The sequence below is a fragment of the Capra hircus genome, chromosome 27 (genome assembly GCF_001704415.2).
Source record: "Capra hircus breed San Clemente chromosome 27, ASM170441v1, whole genome shotgun sequence".
Classification (NCBI taxonomy): Eukaryota; Metazoa; Chordata; class Mammalia; order Artiodactyla; family Bovidae; genus Capra; species Capra hircus.
The window spans coordinates 31,777,147-31,789,474 of NC_030834.1; the positions used below are offsets into that span (position 1 = coordinate 31,777,147).

Genomic DNA, 12,328 nt, shown 5'->3' on the forward strand with positions numbered 1-12,328 from the left:
GACTCACATCATCTCACTTGATTCTGTAGCAATTGTGTGAGACCGTGGCAGGGCAGGGCAGTCAGTCATATTTATCCGTAAAACAGACAATCTGCATCAGGTCTGTGGCTTCCCAGGGGGAGCAGTGGTAAAGAATCCACCTGCCAGTGCAGAACATGCAAGAGGACGGATTCCATCTCCAGGGTCAGGAAGATCCCTGGAGCAGGAAATGGCAACCCCCTCCGGTATTCCTGCCTGGGAAACCCCATGGACAGAAGAGCCTGGTGGGCTACAGTCCGTGGGGTCAAAAAGAGTTGGACAGGACTGAATATATACACACCATGTCTACATCATCATATTAGAATATCCGGACATTATAGTATTGCTATCATGATACAGATACTATCATATAGATAAAATGATGTTGGGTCTGTTAGATGTTAGAATTTTCCTGCATAGTTTAGTAAGAAGTGGAGCCTGATCTAGAACTCATACTTTTTGAGCACAAATGTGAGCAGGACCTTTATGTCTTTTGATAAAGTAAGTTCTGTGTCTGAGTACAGGTGTGCCTCCACGCCTGCCTTAGGGATGGCAGAATAAGACAAAGCCTGGGAACTAGCTTCCAGTGTGCAGGGGCCCAGGGAAGCAGGGGCTGGGGCAGTGGTCAGCGGCAGGCAGACACGCCGGCAGCTCGAGGCCTTGCTTCAGCGGAAGAAGATGCTGGAGCTGAAGCTGGCTCCGGCCATGGACCAAGGCCCTCTGCAAGTGACCCTGAATGAGCCTGGAGCTGGTTTTCTTGCCCATCACGTTGCTGCTGTTCACTCACTAAGTCCTGCCCAAATCTGCGACCCCATGGACGGGACGGCAGCACACCAGGCTCCTCTCTTCCACTGTCTCCCAGGGTTTGCTCAAACTCATGTCCAGTGAGTCAGTGATGCCATCTAACCATCTCATCCTCTGCACCCCCTTCTCCTTTTGCCTTCAATCACGTTACTTCCTTGCGAATCTTGTTCTTCTTCCTGATGTTCCATTTTTTCTTTTTCTTTTGCCTCTCTCTCAGGATAACCCTCCTTGAGCCTCCCCAGCTTCTGTGCACCAGACCTCCAGGTCTAAGGCCCTAGAGCTGGGGCATCCTGGGGGATGGTAAGATGGGACCACAGCTTTGGTTCCAGAAGATTATGTATTTAAGAGTCCCAAACCCCTGCCTTGCAACAGAAGTGGAACTGGAATATAACCTGTGAGCTGAACAGCCTGTATCTGATCACTGATTCTTTTTTTACTTTATTTCTATTTCTTGGAAATGGCCAATATGTATTAGCTATTTCTTAACTGTGAAGTATTGGCCTGGTGAATAATGTTAGCCCAACTTAACCATTTTTTGGTGCCATTAATAGAACACAAATGGTACACTCCATGTTTTCTTCTCTCTCCTTGATTTTGAGTAACTTTTTTTTTAAAGGCAAGGGAAATAATTTTAGGAATGGTTATTTGCATTTATCTGTTAAACAAAAATCTGTTCACTAATAGGAAAAACGAAGCACGTTCAGTTTATAGTGGCCTGAAGGGGGTTCCTAGTAACCTGTGTTTCAGTCCTTAATCTATATTGTCTTTACTGAACAACTGTCATAAATCACAGCTTGCTTTCTATTTGTATCTGGCCCACAGCATGAAAAGGAGGAATAAAAACACCTAACAAGGCAACACAAAGAACATTCTGCAATCTACCCTAGCAATCAGCAATGTCAGCACGTGTCTCATAGCAATAAGGTAATTCTGGGACTTCCCTGGTGGCTGTATGGTTAAGAATGCGCTTGCCAATGCAGGGGACATGGGTTCGATCCCTAATCCAGGAAGATCCTACATGTCACAGAGCAACTCAACCTGTGCACCCCAACTTCTGAGCCTGCACTCTTAGAGACTACAAAGCACAAACACTGAGCCCATACGCCGCCACTGCTAAAGCCTGAACGCCTGCGCTCCGCAGCAAGAAAAGCCTGCACCACAGCAGTGACCCAGCACAGTCAAAAGTAAATAAATTAAAAAAAAAAGGTAAGTCTGGGTTTTTCATCAATAGCGAGGAGGTAGGTTCTGACACTGGTTATCTCCCGTGTGCCCACATTACGCTTTTTTTTTTTTTTTGATGTGGATCATTTTTAAAGTCTGTTGAATTTTTGTTACAATGTTGCTTCTGTTTTTAAGTTTTGTTTTTTTGGCTGCAGGCATGAGGGATTTTAGCCTTCTGACCAGGGATAGAACCCACATCCCTTGCACTGGAAGGCAAATTCCCAACCACTCTACCACTAGAATAGTCTCAAGCCCACATTATACTTTAAAAATATTGAGAATGCAAAGGCAGACTCCATCTTCCAAAGGCCAGCCCCTGTCTTGCAAGATACATATTTAGGGTTTGGAATACTTGTAATGTTTCAGCCAATGCTTACTCATCCCTATGTCATTACGAAGTCAACTCTCCTGAGTGGGTGAAGGAAAAGCATAAGATTATCAAGGTAATATTAGTAAAACAAGAATCAGTTGTCATCAAGGCTATCTGGGGCTGTCCTACATGCAAAATCTTCCCTGGTAGCTCAGATGCTAAAGAATCTGCCTGCAGTGCAGGAGACCAGAGTTCAATCCCTGGGTTGGGAAGATCCCCTGGAGAAGGAAATGATGACTCACTCCAGTATTCTTGCTAGAGAATCTTGTGGACAGAGGAGCCTGGTGGGCTACAGTTCATCGGGTCACAAAGAGTTGGACACGACTGAGTGACTCACACATTTTACATGCAAAATCCTAATTTCCTAGGTAAGAACTGATTTTTAATCAAAGCTATATTGAGAGAACCCTCTTCTCAAATAGTTGACTTTTACTATGAGCAATCTGATGGCTTGAGGGCTGGCTGTGAGTCAAGCTCTAAGGTAAGGTGTTCCCCTGAGCACGAGCAGGTCAGTTCCAGGCCTGCCCTCATGAACAGGCCATTGAATGAGGCAGAGGACCGGCCAGCCATCACCACCCTCTGACACTGACTTACCCTGAGCTTTCGACCGAAGACATTGACTTTGCCTTGGGCCTGCTCCTTCCGGAATCTCCATTCCACCAAATTCTGACCGTTTTCGCCAGGCAGAGTCATGTTTCTTTTGGCAACTGTTGGGTTAGCGGTGCCGGCCAGAACATGGGGCTCGGTCTGGTAATGCGAGTCCAGACCACTGGCATAGATGATGCGAAGGGAGCCGTCATAACCAATCTGGTAGCTGTTCCTTAACTGATCTAGAAAAAAAAATTGCAGAAAACACGAACTATAGGTGTGGGCTGAACACTTGGTTGGTTGTGGGGTTATATGCATGTCTGAAACACTGACGGGACTCCATTTATAAGGAATAAAAAGTACTTAATGATATTCTTGTAGAAAACAACAAACAACTTTGATTTCTGGTATCTCACGCTATAATGCAGGGCTTCCCAACCTCCAGGACCCAATGCCTGATGATCTGAGGTGGAGCTGATATAATAATAATAGAAATCAAGGGTACAATAAATGTAGTGCTCTTGAGTCATCCCCAAACCATCCCCCACCCTCTGGGGGAAAAAAACTGTCTTCCATGAAACCGGTCTCTGGTGCCAAAAAACCTGGGAACTTCTGATGCAATACGTTTGGCTGAATATTAAGGGTAACCTTTAGGGGAAATTTTAAAGTCCTTCGCTTTAACAGATTTCTTTTCCTCATGTGCCTGACAAAACAGATGAAGGTTCAACCTCTATGGAATGTGCAGTAAATGTTTTGCAAAGAACCGAATAATACGGGTTCTTTTAGGAGACTCTGTCACCTTCAGAGTCTTAGGAGACACCCCTTCCTACACCTATCTTTCTATCTATCCTTTGTTAAAGATAATTTGAAAAGATTTAATATCTATACTTTCCACACCAAAAATATATAAGGAGCTATTTCCCCCTGAAACTGACTTTAAAATAGGCAGTCACCTTATATTTTATACAAAACACCCTCTCATATTGTAGGTTATGGACTTAACTAAAGAATTTTAATAATATAGGACCATTTGGGGAAGCAATAAATTCAACCAACAGTAATTTTAGGTGACTGTAGAGAATACCTGACAGAACTGGTTAAAAAAAAAAAAAAAAGAGTCAAAGAAGTTTAACTCAAACTCCCTGGTGGTCCAAAGGTTAGGACACTGTGTTTCCATTGCAAGGGGCCTGGGTTTGATCCCTGGTGGAGGAAGTAAGATCCTACAAGCCAGGAGGTGCGGCTAAAGAAAAAAACAGCAACAACACAAATCTATAAAATATTATGTAAGTGTGTTAGTCGCTCAGTTGTGTCCAAGTCTTTGTGACCCCCATGGACTGCAGCCCACCAGGCTCCTCTGTCCATGAGATTTTCCAGGCAAGGATACTGGAGTGGGTTGCCATTTCCTTCTCCAGGGGAATCTTCCCAAGCCGGAAGTACATCTAGCCACAATCTGAAGTGTAACTCAGATTCAACAATTAGTCTTACAGCAATGACCTCACAGTTGCAGTGGTCATTCCTGAAGGTTACATCAAAAAGGAACGTGGCGGGAGGCTCTATCATGGAGCTATTGGATGTTTATGCCTACATGAAAGTGGTAAGTGTTAGTCGCTCAGTTGTGTCTGACTCTGACCCCATGGACTGCAGCCCGCCAGGCTCCTCTGTCCATGGGATGCTCCAGGCAAGAATACAGGAGTTAGCTGCCATTCCCTTTTCCAGGGGATCCTTCTGACCCAGGGGCTGAACCTGTGTCTCCTGCCCTGCAGGCAGATTCTTTACTGTCTGAGCCCCCCGGGGAGTCCCTATACTGAATGAAAAAATGGAAAGCCTGGATATTACATCAATACTTGGAATTTGGTATAAATTTCCAGTGATGGCATGAGAAGTGGATTCAAAGACTGCATCACACATGGATTCAGAAAGTGCTTGGCCTCATGCTGCTGTCTTTCCATGGCCAGTGACACTGATGCAAAAAGGGACTGATGAGACAAGCAGAGAGTAAGAATTAACTTATTAAGTGGTAAAGAAACAAGACTATTTCTAGGTTAACAGAAATATTAGATATTATGTGATTTTAAATATGTATGTGTGTGCTCAATCATGTCTGACTCTTTAAAATTAGATTTCTTAGTATTCTCCATGGACTCTTTGCGACCCTGTGGACTGACTGTAGCACCTACCGACCTGGGGAGTTCATCTTTCAGTGTCCTATCTTTTTGCCTTTTCATACTGTTCATGGGGTTCTCAAGGCAAGAATACTGAAGTGGTTTGCCATTCCCTTCTCCAGTGGACCACATTCTGTTAGACCTCTCTACCATGACCTGTCCATCTTGGGTTGGCCCTGCACAGCATGGCTTAGTTTCATTGACTTAGAGAAGGCTGTGGACGGAGCCAAAGCAAAAACACCTCCCAGCTGTGGATGTGACTGGTGATAGAAGCAAGGTCTGATGCTGTAAAGAGCAATATTGCATAGGAACCTGGAATGTTAGGTCCATGAATCAAAGCAAATAGGAAGTGGTTAAACAAGAGATGGCAATAGTGAACGTCGACATTATAGGAATCAGTGAACTAAAATGGACTGGAATGGGTGAATTTAACTCAGATGACCATTATATCTACTACCGCGGGCAGGAATCCCTTAGAAGAAATGGAGTAGCCATCATGGTCAACAAAACAGTCCAAAATGCAGTACTTGCATGCAATCTCAAAAATGAAAGAATGATCTCTGTTCGTTTTCAAGGCAAACCATTCAATATCACAGTTATCCAAGTCTATGCCCCAACTAGTAACGCTGAAGAAGCTGAAGTTGAATGGTTCTATGAAGACCTGCAAGACCTTTTAGAACTAACACCCCAAAAGATGTCCTTTTCATTATAGGGGACTGAAATGCAAAAGTAGGAAGTCAAGAAACACCTGGAGTGACAAATTTGGCCTCAGAGTACAAAATGAAGCGGGGCAAATGCTAAGAGTTTTTCCAAGAAAATGCACTGGTCATAGCAAACACCCTCTTCCAACAACACAAGAGAAGACTCTACACATGGACATCACCAGATGCTCAACACCGAAATCAGATTGATTCTATTCTTTGCAGCCAAAGATGGAGAAGCTCTATACGGTCAACAAAAACAAGACCAGGAGCTGACTGTGGCTCAGATCATGAACTCTATATTGCCAAATTCAGAGTTAAATTGAAGAAAATCAGGAAAACCACTAGACCATTCGTGTATGACCTAAATCAAATCCCTTATGATTATACAATGGAAGTGAGACATAGATTTAAGGGACTAGATCTGACAGAGTGCCTGATGAACTATGGATGGAGGTTCGTGACACTGTACAGGAGACACGGAGCAAGACCATCCCCAAGAAAAAGAAATGCAAAAAAGCAAAATGGCTGTCTGAGGAGGCCTTACAAATAGCTGTGAAAAGAAGAGACGCCAAAAGCAAAGGAGAAAAGGAAAGATATACCTATTTGAATGCAGAGTTCCAAAGAACAGCAAGGGGAGAAAAGAGAGCCTTACTCAGTGATCAGTGCAAAGAAATAGAGGAAAACAATAGAATGGGAAAGACTAGAGATCTCTTCAAGAAAATCAGAGATACCAAGGAAACATTTCATGCAAAGATGGGCTCAATAAAGGACAGAAATGATGGTATGGGCCTAACAGAAGCAGCAGATATTAAGAAGAGGTGGCAAGAATACACAGAAGAACTGTACAAAAAAGATCTTCACGACCAAGATAATCATGATGGTGTGATCATTCACCTAGAGCCAGACATCTTGGAATGTGAAGTCAAGTGGACCTTAGGAAGCATCACTATGAACAAAGCTAGTGGAGGTGATGGAATTCTAGTTGAGCTATTTCAAATCCTGAAAGATGATGGTGTGAAAGTGCTGCACTCAATATGCCAGCAAATTTGGAAAACTCAGCAGTGGCCCCAGGACTGGACAAGGTCAGTTTTCATTCCAGTCCCAAAGAAAGGCAATGCCAAAGAACGCTCAAACTACCGCACAATTGCACTCATCTCACACGCTAGCAAAATAATGCACAAAATTCTCCAAGCCAGGCTTCAGCAATGCGTGAACTGTGAATCTCCAGATGTTCAAACTGGTTTTAGAAAAGACAGAGGAACCAAAGATCAAATTGCCAACATCTGCTGGATCATCGAAAAAGCAAGAGAGTTCCAGAAAAAACATCTATCTCTTCTTTATTGACTATGCCAAAGCCTTTGAATATGTGGATCACAATAAACTGTGGAAAATTCTGAAAGAGATGGGCATACCAGACCACCTGACCTGCCTCTTGAGAAACGTGTATGCAGGTCAGGAAGCAACAGTTAGAACTGGACATGGAACAACAGACTGGTTCCAAATAGGAAGAGGAGTACATCAAGGGTGTATATTGTCACCCTGCTTATTTAACTTATATGCAGAGTACGTCATGAGAAACACTGGGCTGGAGGAAACACAAGCTGGAATCAAGATTGCCGGGAGAAGCATCAATAACCTCAGATATGCAGATGACACCACCCTTATGGCAGAAAGTGAAGAGGAACTAAAAAGCCTCTTGATGAAAGTGAAAGTGGAGAGTGAAAAAGTTTGCTTAAAGCTCAACATCCAGAAAACAAAGATCATGGCATCTGGTCCCATCACTTCATGAAAAATAGACAGGAAATGGAAACAGTGGCTGACTTTCTATTTTTGGGCACCAAAATCACTGCAGATGGTGATTGCAGCCATGAAATTAAAAGATGTTTGGTCCTTGGAAGGAAAGTTATGACCAACCTAGACAGCATATCCAAAAGCAGAGACATTACTTTGCCAAAAAAGGTCTATCTAGTCAAGGCTATGGTTTTTCCTGTGGTCATGTATGGATGTGAGAGTTGGACTATGAAGAAAGCTGAGCACCAAAAAATTGATGCTTTTGAACTGTGGTGTTGGAGAAGACTCTTGAGAGTCCCTTGGACTGCAAGGAGGTCCAACCAGTTCATCCTAAAGGAGGTCAGTCTTGGGTGTTCATTGGAAGGACTGATTTGAAGCTGAAACTCCAATACTTTGGCCAACTGATGCAATGAGCTGACTCATTGGAAAAGACCCTGATGCTGGGAAAGATTGGGAGCAGGAGGAGGGCACGACAGAGGATGAGATGGTTGGATGGCATCACTGACTCAATGGACATGGGTTTGGGTAAACTCTGGGAGTTGGTGATGGTCAGGGAGGCCTGGCATGCTACAGTTCATGGGGTTGCAAAGAGTCGGACACGGCTGAGTAACTGAACTTGACTGACTGTAGCCCACCAGGCTTCTCTGTCCATGGGTTTTTCCAAGCAAGAATACTAGAATGGGTTACCATTTCCTTCTCCAGGGGATCTTCCTGACACAGGGATCAAACCTGGGTCTCTTGCATCCCTGCATTGGCAGGCGGGTTCTTTACCATCGCTCCACCTGGGAAGCCCTTATGTCACTAAATAAACATTACATGTAGATATGAGGCTTCTCATCCTTATCTCTAGAGGTTTACAATTCCACCTTCCCTTCCCTAAGTTCATCTTAGAAAAAGTGCGGGGAGGGAGGGGGATGGCCACATGCTACTTCTGTGCCAGCAGTGTTTCAAACAGGGCCGTTGAAAGCTGTGCTTGCATGCTTACCTTGAACCATGGTGTAGAACGAGTCGATGGAGGACAGATTGGAAGTGATGCTGACATCTTCTTCTCGGCTGGACGACTCAATGTCCACTGTGATCGCCTTGTCCATGTCTCCATGAAGGTTGGTGACCACGCCGGTTGGAAATGTCACGTTGGTCAGACGACCTTCACTGTCATAGCTGAATGAGAGAGGAAAGAGCTGGGTGGTAAACAGGCAACTTATACGAGAGTTGGCGGCAATATTAGCTCCACACGCCTGGAAGCATATTTGTCTTTGTGCAGGAGCTGTGCTGAGTGAGGACTTCAAACATGCTTTGAAGTCATCAGAAGCCTGTTTAACATAGAAAAGCCATGCCGGTGAGAGGGAGAGTAAACAGACTGCTCTCCACCTCAGCACATTTTTCTTTGAAGTGTGACCAAAATCCTCCTGCACATCTAATTTGCTGTTTCAAAGGGAACATGTTTGGTGATATTAAATTTCTTAGCATTCCTCCATATTTTCTACAAAGTAGATTTAATTCGCTGTTATATCCTGTTTGAAGGTTTTACTAACTTACGCCCTCTATGGCAGTGCAATGTGAAAAAAATTATATCTATAACTTTGTAAAAGAGTACATATACATTCATGTCATATATCTGCATATGTAAAGATATTCTTTCAGCATCTTGAGATATCTTCAACAAATTAGTATAATAAAGACTTTTAAGAAGACTTTATTTCTCAGTGATTGGCATATTTCATAATGGTACATGGGGACTTAAATGTTGGCGGGGGTCGTGATAATCTAGTCTACACTGACAGAGGAATGGTGGTGTTTTGAATGATGATTCATTATGTTTACTGAAATGAGATGTAATACTTCCTGACATTTAATGACTATTTATTATACACTAACTCTTTCTTAGCATATATATAAGGAGGAACTCATAATTTAAATGTTAGGATGTACCTTAAAAAGCTATCCTTTAATCATAACTATGCATTAAAGATATAACATTTTACTAACATATTGATTTGGGGAGGTGACTTTTCTACTGGTGGCAGCACCAGAGAAAATTTAAAAAATGACAATGTGCTTTAAAGAAGCGGGGGGTGGCGGGGAGCAGCGACTATTGAATGAGAAATCAGGGACTTCCCTGGGACAAAAATGCATTTAAGATAGGATTTCATATTTACACTACAGTTGCTTCATTAACAAAAGACCTAAGAAATGGAGTGCTGAACCATGTCCTACTGAAAATAAATCCGGATGCAGAACTAGGAGATGAAAGAATCTTAATAGTGAAAGACAGAAGTCACCGGGAAAGGGGGAAAGTGAAGCTATAATAGTAAAAGGCGTAAACATGGGGCAACAAAGAGGTGGGGGTAGAATAAAAAGTGCTAACTGTCATTTTGGAATAAAAGGATAGCGGGCTTCGATAGTGTCACTTAGAGAAATGTAGTTGGGAATTAGGAGTAGCATCTAGGCATTTGAGGGAGAGAATTCTGCAAGGACAATGTCACGGTGGAGACAGGAAGGTGGAAAGTTGGGAGGAGAGAGAGGGATGTCTGTTCAGGCCCCATTAATTCAGTGGGGACAGTATCAGTCAGATCAGGGGTTTGACTGACTTGATCTGACAATCTGCCTTGCTGCTTCGCCAGCGGCAGGAACGGGCACTTAGGAGAGGCAGGTGATGCAGAGAGAGAGAGAGAAAATGCACCATTAAGTGTAATCATTGTTTGGACCCACAAAAGGCAGAGCTGAAATAAAAAAGGAGACTCCCTCTCTTCCCCAGCAACCCAAATGCCCCTAGCAGATTAAGACATCAATGAAAGAAACTCAATAGGGCTTATTGCTGTCATTACTTTTTTTTTTTGAAGACATTATTACTTTTGAAGAAACAAACAAGCCTAGGTTTATAGAATTACTGACCATACCAGCCTCAAGTGCAGTGTTAACCAGGACATAATTCTTGCATTGCTTTATATTTCTCACAGCATAAGATGGAGAAAAAGCTACTGTGTTTTTACAGAAATTAACACCCTAAGGTAAATAAGTACCAGGGATGCAACGTACAACCAGATAATTACAATTAACACTGTTGTTGTTTGGTTGCTAAGTCACGTCTGACTCTTTCATGACACCATGGACTGTAGCCTGCCAGGCTCCTCTGTCCATGCGATTTCCTAAGCAAGAATACTGGAGTGGGTTGTCATTTCCTTCTCCAATAATTAAACTGCTGTATGTTATATATATATATATATATATATATATATATATATATATATATATATAAAAGTTAAGAGAGTACATCCCAAGAGTTATCATCATAAGCAAAAATTTTCTATTTCTTTAATGTATTATTTATAAGAGATGCTTCTGCTGCTGCTAAGTTGCTTCAGTTGTGTCCGACTCTGTGCCACCCCATAGGGAGCCCACCAGGCTCCCCCATGCCTGGGATTCTCCAGGCAAGAACATGAGTGGGTTGCCATTTCCTTCTCCAATGAATGAAAGTGAAAAGTGAACGTGAAGTTGCTCAGTCATGTCAGACTCTTAGCGACCCCATGGACTGCAGCCTACCAGGCTCCTCCGTCCATGGGATTTTCCAGGCAAGAGTACTGGAGTGGGGTGCCACTGCCTTCTCCAAGAGAGGATGAATGTTCACCAAACTGTGATATTCATGACTTCCCTAAGTCAAATCACTGTGCTGTGCACCTTAGACAGTGCTGTCTGTCCATTATGTGTCGATAAAACGGGAAGAAAAAAGCCATAGAAAAATTTTAAAGAGAAACTGACATTCTTTTGCATCCTCCTATATCAAAGGCAATTCAGTACTTCATCAACCCTTGCCTCCCTTCCCATTTTACAGACGGACAAATGAAAATCTGGTGTGGTTAGGTGATTTGATCAGGCGCTCTCTCTGCATCTCACGATGGGCCCATGCCTGGAGCTTCCGAGCACTGGACCCAGGTCCCTGAGCCCGTCTGTAAATCACAGTGCTTGACTTAGAGTGGGGAACGATAGCTTCATATGGATGACGCCACTTGCCAGCACTCCACTGACTCACTCCCGCTGCTGTCACTCACCTGCCCTTTTCTGTCCCCTTTGCTGGTTTATGTTTCCTAGCTCCATTCAATCTACAGAGAGCCCATCACCTTTCTCCCGTGGAAAGCATTTCTTCCATCCTTGCCACTGCTCTTTCACTGGCCAACCCCGCGGTTCCTGTCCTGCTGGGCAGGCATTTTCTATCACAGGATGCCGAGCGCGCCGCCTTCGAGCACGGGGCACTGCGTATTCAGACACTCACCTGTTTGCTTCTGGTTCTTTGGGAAATAAAGCCACAGGTAGCCTGTAGTGTGGTTAGAATGACAGAGGGTTAAGCTGGCATCTTAGTGGCCCAGCTCCACAGTGTAGCCCCGAAAGTCCTGAGTTTGTGCTTTCAGACGAGGGGCTGCACGTAAGGCACTCAGAGGCCTGAAGCGCTCACATGGGGCTGGCCAGGAAAGCTGCTATTTTCCAAAGGACTCTTAGGGCATCTACCCCGCTGGTCACCTACAGTTTCTGAATAAGCTTGTAGGCAAGTTACAGCATGAGGGAACTGTGGGTATGAACAGCATTAGAAGCCCGCTGAGTGCAGGTGGTGGTGTGAGGTCCTGCTGGGGTGGCAGGCAAGCGCCATGTCAAGGTGGGGACCTATGCTGGGCCTT

The 12,328-nt window shown here is 43.9% G+C and overlaps 1 protein-coding gene across 3 annotated transcripts in view; it reads right to left on the bottom strand.

The window, feature by feature from the left end:
* Positions 1-12,328, bottom strand: part of TENM3 (teneurin transmembrane protein 3) — a 454,641-nt gene that overhangs the window by 18,992 nt on the left and 423,321 nt on the right. For all 3 annotated transcript variants that reach the window (XM_018042106.1, XM_018042103.1, XM_018042105.1), the window contains 2 exons: positions 8,644-8,819; positions 3,008-3,243 (listed from right to left, as the gene is read on the bottom strand). In XM_018042106.1, the coding sequence (XP_017897595.1) occupies positions 3,008-3,243; positions 8,644-8,819 (412 nt within the window). The remainder of the gene's footprint in view (positions 1-3,007; positions 3,244-8,643; positions 8,820-12,328) is intronic.